Source organism: Penicillium riverlandense (assembly GCF_028828495.1).
Source record: "Penicillium riverlandense strain IBT 135883 chromosome Unknown utg000003l_segment0_segment0, whole genome shotgun sequence".
NCBI lineage: Eukaryota > Fungi > Ascomycota > Eurotiomycetes > Eurotiales > Aspergillaceae > Penicillium > Penicillium riverlandense.
Window position 1 is genome coordinate 536783 of NW_026643196.1, and position 20794 is coordinate 557576.

The 20794-nt window shown below is 51.7% G+C and overlaps 11 protein-coding genes across 11 annotated transcripts; 4 read left to right on the forward strand and 7 right to left on the reverse strand.

Moving 5' to 3' along the window:
* Positions 1–91: 91 nt before the first annotated feature.
* On the forward strand, positions 92–2053 carry N7474_003830 (CAP-Gly domain containing linker protein BIK1; the record flags this gene model as incomplete). The annotated part of the gene is made up of 1 exon (XM_057195245.1): positions 92–2053. One exon carries the CDS (start codon positions 92–94, stop codon positions 2051–2053), a length of 1962 nt encoding a protein of 653 aa, XP_057052641.1.
* Positions 2054–2541: 488 nt separating this feature from the next.
* N7474_003831 (3-hydroxyanthranilate 3,4-dioxygenase) lies at positions 2542–3173 on the reverse strand (the record flags this gene model as incomplete). Its single annotated transcript, XM_057195246.1, has 2 exons — positions 2542–3088; positions 3142–3173. The coding sequence occupies 2 exons, from the start codon at positions 3171–3173 to the stop codon at positions 2542–2544; spliced, it is 579 nt and encodes a 192-aa protein (XP_057052642.1).
* A 160-nt stretch (positions 3174–3333) lies between these two features.
* N7474_003832 (RNA 3'-terminal phosphate cyclase-like protein) lies at positions 3334–4545 on the forward strand (the record flags this gene model as incomplete). Its single annotated transcript, XM_057195247.1, has 1 exon — positions 3334–4545. The coding sequence occupies one exon, from the start codon at positions 3334–3336 to the stop codon at positions 4543–4545; it is 1212 nt and encodes a 403-aa protein (XP_057052643.1).
* Positions 4546–5211: 666 nt separating this feature from the next.
* Positions 5212–6423, reverse strand: N7474_003833 (tellurite-resistance/dicarboxylate transporter family protein; the record flags this gene model as incomplete). The annotated part of the gene is made up of 1 exon (XM_057195248.1): positions 5212–6423. One exon carries the CDS (start codon positions 6421–6423, stop codon positions 5212–5214), a length of 1212 nt encoding a protein of 403 aa, XP_057052644.1.
* Positions 6424–7862: 1439 nt separating this feature from the next.
* On the reverse strand, positions 7863–8385 carry N7474_003834 (uncharacterized protein; the record flags this gene model as incomplete). Its single annotated transcript, XM_057195249.1, has 2 exons — positions 7863–7927; positions 7983–8385. The coding sequence occupies 2 exons, from the start codon at positions 8383–8385 to the stop codon at positions 7863–7865; spliced, it is 468 nt and encodes a 155-aa protein (XP_057052645.1).
* Positions 8386–8786: 401 nt separating this feature from the next.
* On the reverse strand, positions 8787–10319 carry N7474_003835 (uncharacterized protein; the record flags this gene model as incomplete). Its single annotated transcript, XM_057195250.1, has 2 exons — positions 8787–10230; positions 10294–10319. The coding sequence occupies 2 exons, from the start codon at positions 10317–10319 to the stop codon at positions 8787–8789; spliced, it is 1470 nt and encodes a 489-aa protein (XP_057052646.1).
* A 363-nt stretch (positions 10320–10682) lies between these two features.
* Positions 10683–11513, reverse strand: N7474_003836 (J-type chaperone JAC1; the record flags this gene model as incomplete). The annotated part of the gene is made up of 1 exon (XM_057195251.1): positions 10683–11513. One exon carries the CDS (start codon positions 11511–11513, stop codon positions 10683–10685), a length of 831 nt encoding a protein of 276 aa, XP_057052647.1.
* Positions 11514–11806: 293 nt separating this feature from the next.
* Positions 11807–13381, reverse strand: N7474_003837 (putative pre-mRNA splicing factor; the record flags this gene model as incomplete). Its single annotated transcript, XM_057195252.1, has 1 exon — positions 11807–13381. One exon carries the CDS (start codon positions 13379–13381, stop codon positions 11807–11809), a length of 1575 nt encoding a protein of 524 aa, XP_057052648.1.
* A 397-nt stretch (positions 13382–13778) lies between these two features.
* Positions 13779–15119, forward strand: ppmA (type 2C protein phosphatase PTC7; the record flags this gene model as incomplete). Its single annotated transcript, XM_057195253.1, has 1 exon — positions 13779–15119. One exon carries the CDS (start codon positions 13779–13781, stop codon positions 15117–15119), a length of 1341 nt encoding a protein of 446 aa, XP_057052649.1.
* A 702-nt stretch (positions 15120–15821) lies between these two features.
* Positions 15822–17597, reverse strand: N7474_003839 (uncharacterized protein; the record flags this gene model as incomplete). The annotated part of the gene is made up of 1 exon (XM_057195254.1): positions 15822–17597. The coding sequence occupies one exon, from the start codon at positions 17595–17597 to the stop codon at positions 15822–15824; it is 1776 nt and encodes a 591-aa protein (XP_057052650.1).
* A 495-nt stretch (positions 17598–18092) lies between these two features.
* Positions 18093–20044, forward strand: N7474_003840 (uncharacterized protein; the record flags this gene model as incomplete). Its single annotated transcript, XM_057195255.1, has 4 exons — positions 18093–18183; positions 18237–18350; positions 18419–19104; positions 19172–20044. 4 exons carry the CDS (start codon positions 18093–18095, stop codon positions 20042–20044), a joined length of 1764 nt encoding a protein of 587 aa, XP_057052651.1.
* Positions 20045–20794: the final 750 nt, after the last annotated feature.

The window sequence follows — 20794 nt, forward strand, 5'->3', positions numbered from 1 at the left end:
CCCAGGTTTGTTGTCCCCCTTTCTACTGATTGTATTGATCTTAGGTATCTTCTTCCTACTTTACCACCATTGTTCCTTGTTTAACCCCACCATGGCCCCCCTCGAGGAAGTCCAGGTCGGCGACCTGGTAAATGTCCCCGGTGGCATGTACGGCACCGTCAAGTACCTAGGCCCCGTCGCTGGCAAGCCCGGTCGTTTCGCGGGCATCGAGTTGGGCGCCGAACACGCCGCTCGGGGGAAAAACAGCGGCGACGTCGACGGACGAAAATACTTTGCGGCCTCAGTCCCCGGCTCTGGTATCTTCGTGCCCATCAACAACTCCAAGTACGTGACGCGACGCTCGACTTCTGCAGCCACAGGCTCGTTTGCGACCCCGAAGACCCCCGCGCGACAGTCCAACTTCAGCAAATCCGTTGGCCCTGGCGTGAGCCCCTCGGTGTCTCGGCCTCAATTTCGACGACCGTCTCTCCCTCGTCCCGAATCACCTCGCGCCCCGCCTCCCAAACTTAGCCTCGGCGGCCTACGCACGCCTTCCGCCGCCTCGAGGACGAGTGGCTCCAACGGACTCCTACGCAGTCCTGTCAAGCCCCCCTCGCGACTGTCTGATCGGCCACCGTCACGGGTCAGTGTGGACGAGGATGCCTCATCCTATGGAGGGAGGCTGTCAGACTTTCCGGCGACTTCGGGGGCTGCGGGAATGCAAGAGCTGAGGGACCAGATCAAGAGCTTGGAAAAACAGTTGGGCGATCGCGACAAACAGCTAAATGAGCAAGCGACGACTCTGGGTGACTTCCAGAAGACCCTGGAAGAGCTAGAGGGATCCGACACCCTTTCGATCCGGGCACAGCTACGCGAGAGAAATGAGCGAATCACCCAGCTGACAGCCGAGTTCGACGGCCACCGAGCGGACTTCCGCAGTACCCTCGATACACTGGAGATTGCTGCTTCAGAGACAGAGCGGGTATACGAGCAGCGCCTTGATGAGTTACTGCAGCAGAACAGAGAGTTGCAGGATCGGGGCGAGGATGTCGAGGCCGTTGCATCACAACTCAAGCAGTTGGAGGAATTGGTATCGGAGTTGGAGGAGGGACTCGAGGACGCACGGCGCGGTGAGGCGGAGGCTCGCGCTGAGGTCGAGTTCCTACGAGGCGAGGTCGAAAGAACCAAGCTGGAATTGAAGAAAGTGCGTGATGATTCGGCTTCTGCCCTCAAGGATGCACAAACCTCAGCGGAAGGCCCTCGAAGCTCGCACGAACTGGAGCAGAAAGATGATGAAATACGCGGCCTGAAGGCCATTATCCATTCTTTGAGCCGTGGAAATCCCAATGCGGCGAACTTGAACCCGGCGGTTGCAGAGCAACAGAACAACCAGCAAATCACTCAGTTGGAGCAACGCATCCAAGAAGCGGAAGGATTCGCCAAAAACAAAGACACTCGAATTGAGGAACTCGAGCGAGAGCTCCAGGAGCTCAAGGCTGGTGATCGTGCTCGAAGCTCAACCATCACTCTTTCGCCGTCGAAGCAGCACAAGCCGACTAACTCCGGTGGTCTGAACCAGATCAATCATGCCCATCGTCTCTCTGACCGGACTGTGGTACCAAATGACTGGCATGATGAGCCATCCAATAACGCTCAGCATCACCGTGGCGCATCCAACTCATCCCAACGGCGACTGGAACCCATGCCCGAATCTGAGCGTTCGTCCGACGATGACTCTCTGTGGTGTGAAATCTGCGAGACCGGTGGCCATGATATCCTGAACTGTACCAGCATGTTTGGGTCTGCTCACGGCCAGAAAGCCGTGCCTGAGATCAAGACAGAAAAGTCTGCCCGAACGCCGGCTGCCGATTTCAAGAAGCCCCAGGAGGGGAACACCTCGTCGCCAAAGACCGGCAAGGATGTCGTCTATGAAGGTTTGAAGGGCATCGGCGGACTGGGATCGTCCATGGCGCCTGTTGCCGGCAAGTCGTCTGGCGTCATCGATGAGTCCAAGTGGTGTGCTCTGTGCGAGCGAGACGGTCATGAGAGTATTGACTGTCCTTTTGATGAATAATGTTGCATGGGTGTGGTTTGGTTGGGTTGATCTTGGTATGTGCAGCATCTAAAGCCGTCTGGTCATATCACTCTTCTAGTACATCATTTCTTCCTTCTGTGGCCGGAGCTATCCGGCCTGGCTTTTCCCCTTTGTGTATTATTCCCCCCGGTCACCTTGACCTTTCCATTCGTTTCGAAGCCTGTGTGCATAACATTTTTTATTCACTTCGTCTCTGGGCACTTTACCCGGCTATTTCCCCGGCTTTCTCTTCTGTTTCCACCAGTTACGTTCTTGCCGTCCCGTGTCACGGTCCACTTTTATACGCATTCATGGGCCGGGATCACGTTCTTGGATATAATATCCCGCCGGATGATCTAGAGATCATTTCCGTCTAAAATCTAATGCACAATAACTATCCCAATCATTCGCTGTCAATGAACAATGTTAAATCCGTCAATCGTAGCATGCCACTCAAACATATAGAACACAAACTCCCGGTATCTTCTTCAACTCGGGTGGGTCGGCGGCTGGACAATCTCCCCGTCCCGGTATTTTGTATCTGCAACAGTCCCACAGTTCTTGCACTTCCTCTTCTCCTCATCACCCGCAAACTCCTCCACAACCGCCTTGACCTGCGTGCCCAGATCCACACACACGAACCTCTTCTCCCACACAATCCCAGTACAGTTCTTGCAGTACCATCGCATAATATCCACCGCACCTTCTGCGCGTGGCTGCTCCATCACCACCCCCACCGTATCCTTAAACCGCACCGGAGAGTGCGGTGTATTTGCTGGAAGGAGAAATAGCGATCCTTCATGGATGGGGATGTCCTGGAAACTTGGTGGTGTCGTGGAATTGTCCACCGTCTTGAGGAGCATGGACCCGCGGTACTGGTAGAAAAACTCCGGCGTCGTATTTATGTGGTAGTCTGTTCGTGCATTGGGTCCCCCGACTATCATCACCGTATACCCTGCTGTTGCTGGGGAGGAGGGGTGGTAGACGCAGTAGTTGTTCACCGGGGGTTGGAGGAGGTGAGCGTTGGCTTCGAGCCTGGATGATGCTTAGTCTCGGATAACCTGGGCCATAGTACGCGTACAACATACCATTTTGGAATATTCAGCGCAGGAGGCAGCATGATTGTCTCGCCGAGGATGTGCTGGACGACGAAATGTAGTCGGAGAGTGACGCATCAAGATAAGATAAAGCCTTATCGCGGATCAACGTTGCGCCGACCATTTTTCTTTTTCTTCGGCGAACCGAAGACCAACAGGACATCGAACACCCACAACCCCGTCATGGCTACCTCCCAGCCTCCCCTCCGCTTTGTGTCCCATCACAATCTACTGTATCGCCTGGTCCTAGCTACCCTGACCGGCCGAACAGTCCACATCTCCCAAATCCGGTCCAACTCGCCCACCAACCCGGGCCTCGCACCTCATGAAATCTCCTTCCTGCGCCTGCTGGAAGCCGTTACCAATGGCTCCCAAATGGAAATCTCCTACACCGGTACAATTCTAGTCTACAGGCCGGGTCTGATCACCGGCAGCACATCCGGTACCGGCGCCAGTGGCGGCATGATCAACTACGAACTGCCCGCAGGATGCACCCGCGGTCTGAGCTACTATCTCATCCCTCTGTGCCTGCTCGCCCCATTCTCAAAAGCACCCATGAAAGTCCTTTTTACCGGCCCCGGAGTGATCACCTCTTCTACCCCGACGGGGGACATGTCTGTCGACAGCGTCCGCACCGCGATTCTGCCGCTGTACAATTCCTTCGGGATTTTCAACAACATCGAGCTGCGCATCTTGCGCCGGTCAAATCCCGGACCGAATGGCAGAGGTGGCGGTGGTGAAGTGCAGTTCGTGTTCGGGCACCAGGTCCGTCTACCCAAGACTCTGCATCTGATGAACCCCGGCCGCATCAAGCGCATCCGCGGTGTGGCGTACTCGGTCGGTGTCTCGGGTTCCAATAATGCACGCATGATCGAGACGGCACGTGGTATTTTGAATCCCTTGAGTCCAGACACCTATGTCTTTTCGGATGTGGCATCTGCGCCTTTAGTGCCGGCCCCAGAGAAGAACAATCCCTCTGCGAAAAAGAAGATCGGGCTTGGATTTGGTCTGTCTCTGGTTGCAGAGTCATCAACGGGCTGTCTCTACTCAGCTGATGTGGCCTCCCCACCGTCTGGGGGTCAACCACCAGAGGATATTGGGAAGCAGTGCGCGTACCAATTACTCGAGACGATTTCCAAGGGCGGGTGTGTGACTCCCGCGGCTGCGACGACCATGCTGACGCTCATGAGTATGGGCTCGGAGGATGTGGGTCGTTTGCAGATTGGGAAGGATGTCATTGCCGACCCGACTCTGATCCTATTGGCAAGGGACTTGGCTAAGTTTGGTGCCCCCGGCTGGGGTATTCGGGATGCTAGCGGTGAGCATGAGCAAAGCGATGTGATTGTCAGCGTGGTCGGTCGTGGTATTGGCAATGTTGGCAGAAAAGTTGCTTAATCGGCGGCTATGGCGATTTCCTGCCATTCTGCTTCACTCCATCCGCTATCAATGCCTCGCACAGCCAGTGCCCCGCGGTTCTCCGCAAAAGCTAGTCGGTCTTAGCTTCTTTTACCACACAAGGCTTTTAGGATTCAGTCCTTCCTTGCACCTGCGACATGACGTCAAACTCTTGAATAGGGTTGTCTAGTTCGATACAAGAGCGAATTCGGCCAGTCAAATTTGTCGGTCCCGTCATGATCCTTTCAACTGGCATCCTGTCTTTTTTTGGGCTAGGACCCAGCCACTCCTGCCACTGTCCCAAGCAGGCGCCTACTTCTGCATGCCACGATACCCACGGTTTTTCTACATTCCTGTCTGCGAGCTGGACGTCTGTCTCGTTGACTTGTATACCATGTTGGACACTCAGTGTATCCTAGAATATAGAATGGTAAACATTGTGAACAAAAAAGCCAGTAACAACTCATGCCATTGAATAGAATTTCTTTCAAGGAATTGTATTTGTGTTGCGCTCCTGAGCGTGAGAATAACTTTTAGGGGTTCAAGTATCCAAGTCATGATGAGAAAACCAACACACATAAAACAGATGAGAAGATATGTACTTAAATGACAGATTATGGTTGGGGGAAATAAATAAATGAAAATAGAAAAACAATCAACTCAGTTTCACTCCGAAACATCCTCATCCTTCCCAGGATACATGATATCCTGCCTATATACAGCTCGAGCATGAGAGACAAACACAAAAACCCACATACAGATAACACATATAGACAGCGCAGACCCTACGCCTTTGATACCAGAGCTGTTAAGGGCATTCCCGAGAGTAATCGTAGCAATAGTGAACCCCGTGTTTGGAAAAACCATAGCCCACCAACTAAGATGAAACGCCCTCGGCGGAGCCCTCAGCACAGCAACGAGAGCGATACAGAAGAACCAGAAACTAAGAGCCCACAGGAATGCTCCCGCAGCCAGGGCAAGCATTTCCAGCACGCGGCCGTCGGCTGCCGGATCCTCGCTGCCCATGACCCTTAGCTCCTCCGGTAGACCACCGGCCATGCCGATGAGAGCCAGGGCCGTGAAAGCCGGTGGTCCGACACAGATGAACATACCTGGTCTGTGTTCGCGGTTTGGCAGGCCCGATTCCATTAAGCGGCCGATGTAATGGGCGTACATCATGAAGCTGAGGGAGAATCCCAGACCCTGGAATGTCATGCCCGCTGCGACGATGGGGACGGAGGAGCGGGATGGTTGTCTCTCGGCAATTACGGAGGCGATGGTACCGCTGAGCATGATGGGGAAGGCGGGTAGGATCCATGAGGGCATCATTGTTTGGAGGCGGTAGGTGACAGAGGTGAAAACGAAGGAGTACTGGATGACAACGACCGCGAAGGTGCAGACGCAGTATATCCAAAAGAGGATTTCGAGGGTAAGTGAAAACGCCGGGTCTGCATCGTCACCGAAGTACTTTTCCAGGCCTGTGATTAAGGTTGCGGTTGAAAGCCAGAATGTAGGAAAGAAAAGACCCTCACGGTCGTGGGAGAGGGATTTGAGGAATCCGCCGTGGATCCAAAACCGCGCTGCCACCAGAGAACAGACTAGAGCGAAGAGAACAAGGTTGATTATGTAGACTGTCAGGCCAATCTCGTGAAGACCTTTGAATTGGTAGGGTTGGGCGGCAAGCAGGAGAGCTAGACCGCCGGTGCTCATGGTGAGTGTGTACCATGCCCATGTAAAATGTCGAAGGCGTTGGTGGAAGTTCAGCCGTGTTGGTGTTTGGGCATCTTTGCTTTCGAAGATTGGGGCGTTGGAGTGAGAGGAGGTGGGAGGGATGCTGGGACTACTAGGGTAGGTCCCTAGCAGCACTGGGCTGGACATGGTGTTGGAAATGGCGGTTCGAGACTGGATAAACGAGTATTTTAGATTCACAATAAGAGAATATGTGACGGTGGAATGGTCTTTTTTTGGTGCTGGATAAACAAATTAAACAGAATGACTGAAGAACTGAAAAGACTGAGAGAAGTATATGAAGACAGGATACTCTAGGGGGACAGTCCATAAATATACTACGATTCCCACAAGCAACAACTGCGCCTCAATTTCAAAAGCAACGACACTCGTCGTGGTACTAACGACCCATAGCCAAGAAATCCCAAGACTACCCGGAAATCCTGAGAACTCATGACAAGAACGGACTTCTCAGCAAATATCGGTGAAAATCCGTCTATCAGGGGCACCAATGTTGTCAGGACCCATAATCGATGGGAAGAGCCAAGAAAACCAACTCAGTTACTGTTGACTAGCGCAGATCTTCGGGCTTGGGCACACCAGGGGCGATGACGAAGTTTCAGGTTCCCCTGAGGTAGAAAGAATGCATGATCCACAGGTGAAGTCTGGGCATCGAGATAGAGAAATTCGGGTGCCTAGGGGGTTAGTCAATCAGTGCTGTTGGATAGACTGCGTGGTCTGCCAAGAAGACAAGAGGTCTATGGGGTGAAGCCCAGTGGCCTGTGCCACAGAGATAGGGGTTAAACTTCTGTGCAAGTAGTTGAGTTATTCATCACCTGCCTGTCTCAGTTGACAGTCACGAGTAGTGAATGGCATGATAGAAACGTACATTCATTCGAATCCCATGTTCGCGGTTTGATTTGAGAGCCATCCGCTCAGGGACGTGGAAACAGGAGTCTTGGGGTATTAGGACTGTGTCCAAGAGTGATGAGCAGCCAAGAACGATGATCGACGGCGCATCGACGGACTGGTCCGTCGCCAAGCTTTAGACTTTGTGGCAGTGAGGGAGAAAAAAAAAAGGAGAGGAAATGATAATAGCAGAGAGGCTAGCTCATAGATCCCAACCGGTGGGCTTGGCTGTTACCGCCCAGGATTGTCTTATCTTCACTGCCTCACTGCAGGCTCAAATAGTGCGTCGATCAGTGGGTCGTGCATGGGTGATGCTTATTTCGGGGGGTTGAGCTGTAGGACATGTAGTTCAAAATTCGTGGGCCAAAAGGTTACAGAGCAAGTGCTGTGTAAGCCCCAATCACCATGCCCTCCCAAAACTAGTTGTTCCTCTATGTTCATGGCATTGATTGTACGTAGCACACGAATTGCCGGTAGCTGCTCTATTGAACACGCACACCCAATAGGTTCCATATAGGACAAACCTTATTTACTGTACATCGTACATGAAATTGTCATACCCTTTGATCGCCAGCAATCCAATGGCCACCTACGAATGCAACGGTGCTTTGACAAGCTTGGTTTGAGGCTTCTGCACCGTTGGGCCGTTTTTAATCTGAGAGAAACTAAAGGTTAAGGAATCAATGGGTCGTACCGAAGATCTTCAGACCATGAAGCCACTCAGCGGCTATAGCGGCATATTTTTCTGGGGGTTTTATCAGCAAAGTACTAGGCCAGAGTTATGTAAGGAAGTAACTTACGGCCATACGGTGCGCACATTTCCCACAGGCCCCCGATTTTGCCGATAGCTTCGAGTGATTCGTTATCAGTAAGGCCTGGACACTGGGTCTGCAAGAACGAACCCCCTTTGGATATCAGTCTCATGAAGTCGTAAACATGCATGGCTTCGCAGACGCATCTGTTATCACTCGAGTCGGAGCTGCTATAAGAATCTACGCCACAGGAAGGCGCAAACTCTTGAGTGAAGCCCTGTTTAATATGGCGTCGATGGCATCTAGGGAGTGTTTCTACCAAGGCTTCAAAAGACTTGTTGGCGTTGGGGTAAGAAGTGGGAAGAGCGATTGTTGTGGGAAGCGCAGGATTTGCAAAAGCACCGCTCGTGGCGGCGAGGCCGAGGGCAGCTAGAGGGAGAATGGTGTACATTGTGCGTGGAGAGAAGATGTGATCTCAATAGCAGTGGTGCTTCATCCACTCATATATATCAGTTTTGGCCCCTTATCTTAGGTACAACTAACTACTTCTTAGCACGTCTCCTTTTGTCAGGGGCCATTCTCGATGAACACGGGAGAGGCTCTGCTCATTTCTATATTTAGAGTTTGTACCAAAGTCGCCTTTTTCAACAACCACAACTACAACCCGGTCCTATCTTGTAAATAATTAAGATTAAATTGAAAAACAAAAGAATCTTGGTTAAAGGAGTGGGCTATCTGAACCGTATGAGAACCTTGAGATGTTGTGCTAGTAGTTAATTTTATCATGCTCATAGGCGTTGCCTATTAAAAAACAGCATTTCCAAGAATATAACCAAATGAAAAAGAAAAACATCACATCATCCGATAAATAAGATCAGAGCCTAATTCCCTCGTCGATTCCAACAGTTCCTTGAGAGTTATTGAAACAAAGTCTCCCCCAGTTTTAGCTCTAGCATCCACTGGCCTCATAGAGGGCGTCGCTCGCACACTATCTCCCGCTGAGGAGCAATGCGCTAGCTCCCTCACCTTGCAGGCAGCGTAATGGGCGACCAGTCTGCGCAGCTCATTGTCTCGTAGCTGCGTGGCAGATGTGGGTGAGATGGGTTCGAGACGGGTAGTTTGTGCGTAGACATAATGCAACAAATTCAGGACCATCTGGGCATTGCGTGCGGCCAACCCACCGGGAATATTGTGTGGCTCCAAGCTGGAATCTGTCAATTCTACATCTGAGAGAGGCAGAAGAAGCAGGTCCCTGTGCAGCTTTTGGAGACAGAGTTGTGCTAGGGCTGGTATGAGGTAGCGCGTAGCGAAAACGTAGACTTTCGCATGAAAGGTGAGGTATGGAATGGAGTCTGTGGTATCACTGGAGGAGAGTGGGCCGGTCTGGTTGTTTTGTGATGGACCATCGGTGTACTTGAGGGCCAAAAATTCGTCCCACAGACTCAGTCCCGACTCACAAGGCGCCCGGTCATTCTGTTTGGCGAAGGACATGTCGATGACTGTTCTCGGGGTCTGGCTTTGCTCGTCTGCGCTACCCTCGCCCTTTTCTTCTTCGCTTTTGTCTGCCGGGGTGGAAGTGGATGCCGTTGCCGTGCTGTGTCCAACAGGTGTATCTGTAGCTGCGGATTCCTTCAAGTCGTGTCTTGCTTCTCTAGCATCTATTGTGGAAGTCTCGCTACTATCATTCGTCCGACCCAGGGGAGGCGTTGTCGGTGGTGTCAAATGAGCAACATGTTGGTCTTCAGCCCCGGCTTTGCTCATATCTGCTTCTTTCTTCTTAGTTGTGTGTTTTGTTTGTTTTGCATATTCTGACCAAGGTATCCATTCACCCGATTCCTCCTCTGCTGCGACCTGCGGGTAATCAAGTGCGTCTTCATTGCCCCTTTTCTGCCCATGCTCCTCCATTTTCTCTCTGTCCAGCGTCCCACCTTCATCAGCATTCGTATTCAGATCCGCAGCCGTCTCATCAATCTCTTGACTAATCTCTGGTGAAGCGGATTGTGGGATGGCCGATGAGACAGAATCCGATATAAGCGTTTCAGCACCACTATCTGTCTCTTTTGCCTTGTGTCTGGATGGCACAGTGTAGTCGCCCGTATATGCATACTCGCAGAACGCCACAAAGGTCTCGACATCCTCATCTTCGAGCACAGCAATACGATGCTTCGACTCTCTCGTATGCCCATTCATCAGATTATGCATCGGCCTCGAGACATGTTGGGCCAGTCCCGACTGAATGGTCAGCTTGGTGTGTCTTGGCCCGACGAGGAAGGTGAAAGAGGGGGAACGAATTATCCTGCATTTTTTCAGTGAGCTGGTTCCAGTAGGTACGGAGAGGAGAAAGTCGGTCAGTACACACCGGCTATAATCTTGAGGAGATCCCATGGCTGAAATTGCCGGTGAGGATATATTGCTTTCATTCTCAGAGCATGTAATAAGACCTATATATTCGGAGATGATTGGCTTCGTCATTGGTCTGCTACGTGTTCGGCGGGTTTCCACCTGATCATGCCCAACGTGCCTCACTTTGGATGATCGGCCTGATCGGTGGGACGGATGCTTCACTTTTTTTTTCAATGGGCAATACTTCTTATCGCCATGATTTCGGCTTCCGATGTTTAGGCTAAACCGCAAGAACAGGACCAGGTTGTAAGTAGTAGTCTATAGATGATTGGATTGGAGTATGTACTGTCAAAGAACTATAACTACAAATATACACAATAATACCTATTGGGGTACTCCCCACAATTAGGAATTATGCACTAGCCGAATCTCCGTATTCCCCGGCTCCCATTCCCTAAGTCCCTCACCGACACTGTACCAGAACCTCAGCCTGATACACTCCCGCCTCGCTCCTTCAAGGTCGCCACCGTCAAAAGCCCTCGCCAAGGCCCCAATGCAACCCAAAATCCGCGCTTCATTTTCCTCCTTCAGTGCATTGATATCTGCCTCCGCTTCCGGCGATGCACCCACTTCCTCAATGGTCTCCTGCACCTCCATGACCTCCATCAGAGTTTCAGCGTCCAGCGCGTGCTTTGTGGCTGCGTCCTCAGCCGTCACGTCGATGCCGTGCCACTCACGGAGCAGATACTGTGCGCGCTGGAGCGGGTCGGCGAGCGTGCGGTATGCTTCGTTAATGCGCGCTGAGAGGGCTTCGGCGTGTTGCTTTACAGTACCCGCCGGGTACTTGTCCGGGTGGATAACATTCTGGAGTTGGAGGAACTCGCGGCGGAGATCGGCTAGAGAGATTTCGAAGGGTGATTCTGGGGGTGGGCCCTTCGGAATGGTCTTTGGGAAGATGGTGTAGTAGTTGGTTATATCTGGGGCGCCAGTGATTGGTGCTTGTTCGCGCTGATTTTCTGCGGAGGCAGTCTTCGTAGAGGCATAGCGACGGAGTATTGTAGGCTGTGGCGTAGAAAAAGGCTGTGTTTGCGCGGGTTGAACTCGGTATCGGCACAACACGCACGCTTCGGACTGGCCGTTCAGCTGAGAGACTGGCCGTGTTGACGTGGAGATGTGGCCGGATATGGGTCGTCGGCAGAACTGCCTCACAGCACCTTGTCGGAGAGCGACTGCCATCTTGGTCGAGGTTGAGAAGAGAAGAGAAGAGAAAACAGAAAAGACCTTTACGTCATCCCCTGTATTCTGCACGTGACTACCACTGTTATGCGACTGAATATGAAAGTTGGGACTGTATTTACAGTGGGCTACCCGTTCTGACTTCTAGCATATTCTGAAATTATCCCGAACATTTGGTAATGTCCAAAATGAGAGGCCATCAACAATCCATAGAGATAGGAATCTTATATTCATGGAAAACGAGAGGGTAGGTAGAATTAAGCTTGTTTTGATATTAGAAATCTTTTGAGGGATCAGTCAATGCCCCAGAGCTTCACTGTGCGGTCATGACCACAGCTGGCAATCCACTTGGCATCGTTACTGATATCTGTACTGAGCACGTTGCCCGAGTGCCCGCTCAGCGTCTTGACGAGCGACCAATCGTCCGCGCTGAAGATGTTCACATTCTTGTCGAACCCGCTGGTCGCAAAGAACGTGCCGGATCTCCTGGGTTGAACGGCCGAGGATTGTTCAGCCGGAGCAGCGCCGTCAATCTCCATCTGGCCATTCCCATCGGCCGACGGCAGATGCGAAGCAGCCGCCGATTCGGTGCCCTTGTACCAGCGCACATCGGAGACGACGCTCTTGTGCGCGCCAATACCTCCCATATTCCGTACTTGTCGAAGATCCCAGCATTTCACCCAGCCGTCTGCTGAGCCGGAGAGAATTCGGTAGCCATCCACGCCCCAGTCCAATCCGTAGATCTCGCCGATATGGCCCTCTAGGATCATCACGGTGCGCCCCGTCCGAAGATCCCAGATCCGCCCAATGCTGTCGAGGCCACCACTTGCTAGTAACGAACCGTCATTGTTGAACGATACTGCGTACACCTCTCTAGAATGACCCTCTTGTAGAAGCAATTCGGCCGTTGTTTCAACATCCCACAACCGCCAGGTGGTGTCGAAAGATGCGGATGCTGCATACCGTCCGGATGGATGCACATCCACACGGCAAACGCGCCCAGAATGCCCGGACAGCGTGGCGAGCGGCTTTTCTTGGTCGAGAGCCCAGAGATTCACGTTCCCCTCTCCGCCTCCCGAGATCAAATTCACAGACGATGGAGAGATGTTGGAGCTGGGTAGAGTCGCCCCGGGAAACCATGACAGACCTCCGACGCGATCGGTGTGGCCCTTGAAGTTGGCTTTCTCCTCCAGGTTCGGTACGGTGAGAAGCTTGATCCCACCGGCCCAATTTCCAGCAGCAACAGTCTGCCCATCCGGCGCGAACCGGCAGATACTGACAGGCCGATCCCCTGCAATCTGAGACCCATACAGCTCGAATCCCTGTAGCTTCTCCTTGATCGCTTTCCGGTACTTCACATGCGTTCGTAGCGGAATCGTTGAATCTTCCTTCAGTTGAGCGACACGAGCCTTGGCGCGCGGCAAAGAAAAACGAGCAATCGCCTTGCGCGCCTCCAACAATTCATCTGTGCCCAATGTGTAAAACTCCTGTTGTTCTTCCTCCTCCGGTTCCCCCTCTGCTTCTTCCATTTGTACATCATCTTCGCCCGCTTGCCGTTCCGCCAGATCAGTCAACAATTCGCGTAAACGGTCTCGTCGGTCTGCAGGGCCTTCGCCAAAGAGTGTGATGGGCTCGCCGAACTCTCGTAACCGTGCGCGCACGCGGGCATCATCTGTCGGGACTACTGTAGCGGCTGCTCGCCGTTTCCGCTCGAATTGGGATAGAATGGCGGACGCGCGCTCAGCGGGAATGCCTGCTGCTGAAGCAGGGAGCTCATAGTCTTGGTCGACTGGGATGTTGGCCAAGTCGATTCCCATGTCGGTGTCCTCAGCCTCCTCGATGTAGGCATGTCTGGAGGGGTGCATCATCTTGGGCGAAGCTCAGAAGCTTGCGCTGCCCCGTGGCAGAGCAAAAGGAGTGGGAGGGTGGTGGTGGAGGAAGAAGAAGAAGAGGCGGCGGCAGAACTTGATAAGCTGCGAACTTCTCTTCTTTATCGGCCGTCCGTTATCCTCTACTTATCTCCCTTGGGACCAAGCTCCCTCTTCTTGTTGTCTTCTTTCACTTGCGGCTCATTATTGTTATTATCCCCCCTCCTGGCCAAACCGAACATAGGTGGCAGCACCGTCGATCAGAGCGGGTTCATCTAATCCGGCTACTCGCGCAGGCCTTGACCTTTTGACTTTTAATCCTTTCCTATCTGGCCCTCCCATGCTCCCGCATTTATCATAAATAGGGAGGGTGTCCACGACCGGGACTGGGCCTGCGATGCTCGCAAGCGTTTCGTGCCGGTGCAGTCCCGCCTGCTGCAGCCTCCGGACCGGGGTGTTCTCGGCATCCGCCACGTCTCTCTTCCTCTCCCTAGCTCGGCCTCCCGGGTCTAGCCTGAAGCATCGCGCTGTTGCTGCTGCGACTGCGCGCAGAGCCTTTCACTCAACACCGGGACGTCACTCCTCCGATGCGCCGTCCTCGTCCTCATCCTCGCGACTTTCCTACCGTGTTGCTGTGTCCTCATCCGGCAAAGGCCGCCGCTTTCACCCTCTCAAGAATGCATATAACTTCGACCCCAACGCCCCCGATGCACTAGGCGTTCTCACATTAGACAAAAGCCCCGCCAACCGGCGGCGTCACCGACCAGATAGCGGCGAAGATGCCTTCTTTGTGAGCCGCATCGGGTCGCGGCATTCCGAACAACAGAGACAAGAAGGCGCGGACGCGATCGCCTTCGCGGTAGCAGACGGTGTCGGCGGCTGGACCGAGTCGCGCGTTGATCCAGCGGATTTTTCACATGGTCTATGTGGCTACATGGCCCACACAGCTATGGCGTGGGACGAGCCCGCCCACAAACTGCGGCCTAAACAGCTGCTACAGGCCGGGTATGACCAAGTGGTAGCGGATCCCAGCATTCGCGCTGGTGGCAGTACTGCTTCCGTGGGCGTAGGTCTCCCCGACGGCCGTGTCGAACTGGCGAACTTGGGAGACTCGGGCTCAGTGCTCCTTCGGCTGGCGGCAGTGCACCACTATTCCGTCCCGCAGACGCACGGGTTCAACACACCCTACCAGCTGAGTATCATCCCGCCACGCATGCGCGCACAAGCCTCGATCTTCGGGGGTTCTTTCCTCGAGGACTTCCCGCGCGACGCCGCCGTCACCAACATCCAAATGCAGCACGGCGATGTGCTACTGCTTGCCACGGACGGCGTGTTCGACAATCTCAACAACCAAGACATCCTCAAACTGGTCACCAGCCGCATGGTTCTGACTGGAGCTTGGACAACCACGCCCGAGCTGGGCATCAGCGTTGCGGATAACCTGTGCTCTCTAGCTGCTCCAGGCGGACTGGCGGCTGCGTTTCCTCCGCCATCTGAATCTGCCGACCCGGCTATCCGTCCCGAGAATACTCTCACGCTTCAATCTCTCCTCGCAGCTAGCATAGCCGGCGAGGCCAAGATGGCTAGCGTTGACTATCGTCGTGATGGGCCTTTCGCCAAGGAGGCCCAGCGGTTCTATCCCGGAGACCATTATCGTGGCGGCAAGGTGGATGACATCTCCGTCTTGGTCATCCTCGCAGTGGATGAGAGTCTGGCTCCAGAAGAGAAAGACCAGTAATAATATGCCATGTCGCAAGACTCATATATAGAAGAGTTCTACTCTATGGCTTAGATTTGGTTGTTATAGAAAAGCCTAACTTATGTATATTGATGATATTTACCTTACATTACGCTTTATCACTGTAGAGTAAAGACAATTCGAGATTATTTTCGTCTCGTATATGAGTCTCTCATAATTAGAAATTAATCTAGAAGACATCACTTGAGTGAGCCTTTTGGAAAATAAGCACGTTGGGTGGGAGGAGAAAAAAAAAAAAAAAAAAAAAAAGCACCGAGGGCGATTTGAACGCCCGACTTCGGACACTGCAAATCCACACGCTAACCCCTGCGTCATCGGTGCTACGTTGGATATTTTTGTCCTCTAAAACAATATAGTAGGAAACAAAAAAATACCAACAACAGCAACTGGCTCTTCCAAAGCTAGCAGGCTCGGTATATTCATGATAGAGCTTTAGTACATACATACAGGATAATAACTGGCGCCCGTGACTTGCTCTTTCCGTCTTAGTGCTCACTGCTTGCTCCCTGAGTAGAACTGAGCACGGCCCTGAGCGCCGTGATCCATCTGGTCGGATGAACTTTCCAACTGAAATTTCGCCATACAGGCTTTATTCAAAAGGCTATATTAGGCCGGCGGTTGTTTGAAGCAATCCAAGGGTTGAGATCCTGTATTCATGTATATCGAAATTTGCATCCTATTTCACGTCATAGGCGGTGGAGGACGTGAAGCCCTCAGCCAAATTTCATCATCCAAATCTCTATCAAAATGCAAGAGGTCAGTATCCGCTGACTGGTAGACCCCGTGAAATTCATCTTTAATCTTCTGTCCAGTTTCAGGCGACAGCCACATGTATCTCTCTACACTTCCCGCTTGCGCAGGCAGGCCCCCATAGATACCGGGAGGGGATCCCGAGTAGTCTCTGGGAGGTTCCCCCCAAGGGACATATATATGAGAAAATTCGATAGAGGTATAAGCGTCAGAATTTCTGGGCTCCAAATCAATCTTCAAACTTGATTCTATTGCATCAAAGTCATTGAAGTCTGAAATTTCGGGGTCTTCGATGGAACGCCCTCCTGCACATTCCTCTAGGTATTTTAGGTAGAATGGGTTTTCGCTTCGTTTAGCAGCCACGAACAAGGATTCGAGAGGAGGGGGCTTCAACTGTTGGAATAGTTCTTCATAGTCACAGATCACACAAGTGATCGCAATTTGGTGTCTCATGGACGGACACTTTCGAGCCAGCTCATCACAAGTGCTATGTTGAGGCTTCACCGGCCACCAGATAAGCCAGGGGAGGCAATCCGAGCCATCGTCAATGCCAGAGATCTCATTGTTCATTATTTTGCGAGCATTGATCGCGGTGCGAATCTCCCGACACTCGCGCTTGTTGCCTTCGCTAAGCAATTTACCCGGGAGGATGATTCGTCCGGGGTGGGTTTCCAGCTGATAGGCCCACCATCTGGCGAAAGCTGTATTGTGATAAATTCCACGAAGAATACAATTGTATTCAATCTCGGTTCTGAGCCTGCGTGGGTGCATTAATCGAGCGTATCTATCTACATTGCCATCCCACGCGGCCATTTGCGTTTGAAGGCGTTTCTCAAGAACTGGAAGGTCAGGCGGAAGAGGCATCCACAATTGCTCGGAATCTCCTGGGCCAAATTTGGCATCGCAATCCTCTAAGCCGAGACTTTCCAAGCCAATGAATCCATCTTCCTCAATGTCAATGTCATCTGCAGTCGTGTCTGGCAAATTTTTGGGAGGGAGAGCACGCTGTCCCAAAGCCCGTCGGGGCTTCATATTGCCATTCAAAAACGCGGGTGTTTGTGGACTTTCAAAATTAACAGATCGAGTGAAATCGTCCATGACAGCGTATCTTTGAGGGGCCGACATGATAATCTTGTAGATGTCGGCATCTTCGTCAACTTCGCGGGCTTCTTCAGCAATGGATACGTCCGGCAGGAGATCCAATTCTTGGTAAAGGTCGGTATACCACGCAGCAGCACATGCTCGGCCGACTTGATACCGCATAGATGGATATCGACGGGCGACCTCACGGTAGGTTTCTTCCGATGCAGGTTCTGGATACCAAATGCAGTATGGCTGGGTGACAGGGTCTTGCATATCGGGGATTATGTCACTCATTATCAGGCGGGCATTGCGGGCGCGCGAAAACTGATGAGCCCAACTATCGTCGCCGGAGCATAGCTCGATGACTGCCGGGCTTGTTGCAAACTTGAGTGAAATTCGAATCCCGCGGATGACTGCTCTCCGATGCCAAAAAGAGCTTAAATCGACCGGGACTTTTTGCCCCTTCATTGCCGCGACGCATTGGTCGAAGTCGTATTTAGCCAGAGGTTCCTCGCTATTGCCTGACCCATTGGATTTGCCGGAAACGTTAGTAGGTTGGCGCGTGGGGGAAACGACAGAGCTTTCCCCCGCAGCCTGGTCATCAGTAGCCTCGGTAGACGCCATTAATGGCGCAGGGAGTGGTGCTGAAAATTGGTGGGAGGTTGAAGGAAGAGGGGAGAAGATAGCAAAAGCCGGTATGTGCTGTGACCAGCAGGGATTTATAGGCGAGGCAGACAGCAATATTACTGTGCAACATCTACATCTTTGCATCTCTCGTATTTCTCCCATCAACAAAAAATCGCTTCAATACTCGTTTACGAGGGCCTGTTTTTTTTTATGTAATTAATGTAAGGCCCGGTTATTATGTATTCCACTTGACTGAGCCGTGCTGACCCAAGAAATTGCGGGCCGAAAGCCAGTGAGTGCTGGGATGTATGCGACTTGTTACATCTTGTTGACCTGGGAAACTTGGGGCCAAAAGTCAAATGACGGCTGGGATGGATGCCAAATTACTAATGCCAAAGCTAGAGTGACCACTCTATCGCCCCAAAATACCAAGTAAATGTCATTTCCCATCATGATCTTCTACCACATCTTCAGTTGAGGGAAGAATTAACCATGGGTTCTTGTTTGCGCAAGATCGCTTACAACGCTGCCTATGGACCAGCAGAGAGGGACCTTGCCAACTATCTTCGTACAGTCACGCCAGGTATGTCGCCTGGCTCGGTTCATTGCGCAACAAACCTGACTGTATTTACTTAGCCGTCGTCCTCGACGACTTACGTGATTATCTGGTACAGTATGGAGCTGGGGGGAACGCACTTCAGGCGATATTCGACGCGTGTAGCGTCCAGGACTCGCCCAACGAGCAGCCTCGTAAGAGACACCCGCCTGCAGAAAAACGATTGCTATGAAAGACCTTGGCTTATGAGATGATCGCCCAGATTGGACAAAAGAAAGCCTTCGGGATCACATCGCAAAAGCACACCCGGACACTACCATCCCGGACACAGCCATCGACGTTTTGTGGTCATGCTTCTATTTCTACGCGTTTCACCCATTCCCACGCCATGGTGCTGATAACGGGAAAATAGAACGACCCGCATTTGAGCGTGCCATAATTTTGCTTGCTTTTAAAGGCACAGAGTTCCTAGGAACTACGCGTGGGCATCACTACCGGGCGTCCACATACGGCAGGCTCTATATATGTAGATCCAACGTCGACCGAATCTTCCGAAGTATCGGTCGGGTCAGCCATCGGCCGAACCAAAGTTCTCTTGGCTCTCCATTCATAGATGAGGATGTGATGGATGTTTTGGCCTCGGCGCAACCCAATCCTGTCAAAGGAAACCTAGGCGCAAATACACTGAAGCTGCCAGCGCAACGTCTCCTCAAAGGCGCAAATCCTCAGTATCAGGTACATATCAAAGACCTGACCACTCTGACCGGTCTACTAAACAGGATGAGGCTTTATAAATTGACCTGGGGTCAGCAATGTTTTCACTACGGCTCGCTTGAGAATTCCAGCCCTCAGAAAATGGAGCTCGTGGATATACTAGTCCAACCATTCCGGCCTGATCGGGAAGGTTTCTTAACGCTCGATTCGATGACTCGAGGCTTAGATATCTTGGTAAGGATGAGTTTATTGGCTATATTCTATACGTGCGATCAAACAACTAACTCATTTCTGCCACTAGCCAAATCTCGAGCAGCGTTTCCATCAACTATGGGCAATCATCTTCCAACCTCCTATCCCTGAGGCCAGTTTAGCATTTGGAACAGAGTCGCTGCCGGATTCCACTATGAGCGACATCCTACGCTCAGTATCATTGTTCGTGCCACCATATGAGGCCCATGGAAAACGTGAACTTGCACAAAGATTCAGACCATTCTCCTTTAGAACAATATATCAGTCGTCAGCTCAGGAATTAGATGACAGCGTCGCTCTCACTCATATCATTCAGAGTATTGCTGAAAGAGATTCCGACCATCGGCCTCACCTTCTTCTTTTCCTTGGGGATCAAGCCCAGAGCCAGTTACCAGAAGTCATGGGCGCATTTTTCCCTGGCACTTCCAGAAGACAGAGTACCGAAGAAGAAGATATATCCAAGAAAACTGGAGAATTCAAGCTCGGCCCACCACAGCTTTTGTTCCAGCTTCAACCAAGTTTCAGAGTACACCGGTGGAACGGAGCGGACAGAATCTCTCGACCGTTAGCATATGGATCTATGACAGGCAACCTTAAAGATCTAGCCGCACATTACTGGATAGGCGACCTAGATGGGTCAAAAGTCGGCTTGGAAATTGACCCAGTCACTAGACAGGCTAAACTTGTCCAGAACAAGGCCGCCGCCGCCGATTGGAGCGGAGGTGGGTACGAGGATGCGATCAGGAATAATGAAAATAGTGAGGCTTCGAGCGAGAAATCAAACGAAGGCACCGAGGCAGGCTTTACGGTGACTCATATTTGCGTCTACAGAATAGAAGGTGGCGATGATATGAGCGCCGGTGGGTTTGATATAGATGACCAATGGGAGGTATATGAAGGTTTATTGCCAAGAAGGGCTTGAATCAGAAGAGCTCTGGCCATGGGCCAATATCTGCTCTACCAAATTAACGTACGAAAGGACTAATATATTTAGTTGACTAGAAAGGATTCTACTTTTAGAGATATAAATAGAGTTTCATCGAAAATAGGCTATTAGGTCGAAAACGTTTAGAATTGCGTAACTTTGAAGAGTCCGCGACTTCGGACGGCGGCTGATCGCTGCGCTTGGCAATCTTCCACCAGGGCAACGGCGATCGGCCTAAAGAAAACGTGAATCTTCGGCTACGAATGGGAGACCTAACATCAGTGCAGCACAGGCCAAGTTGAAGAAACCTCTCACGGGTTCTAATGCGACTTTTAGGCGGATCCAGTCTTCCAAGACATATTCGCTAGCACACGAATTGAATACTCGCGATGGATGTCTCACTTACCTACGGGATCACGTACAAGGATTCGAATATAAGCGACATATCATTTTCTGTTCTTGGGCAGACAGCATCTCACTCCTACTGCTGTCTCTTTGTATTGAGCTGATGGTCTACATTGATCATTATCCCTTTACATATCCTCAGACATCTACGGGCATGGGCTTAAAATAGAACACTGTACTCAGTTCAACATTCAAATCAAGAAACTTACCCGTGCTAGAAAACACAAAAATCCCTTCCTCCCACTTTTGCACCATCTCCCATAGATAGACCAGACAGAAACGTACGGACAGACCTTCTCCTTCATCACGCATCACTATCTCTAACAACAGGCAATTTTTCTT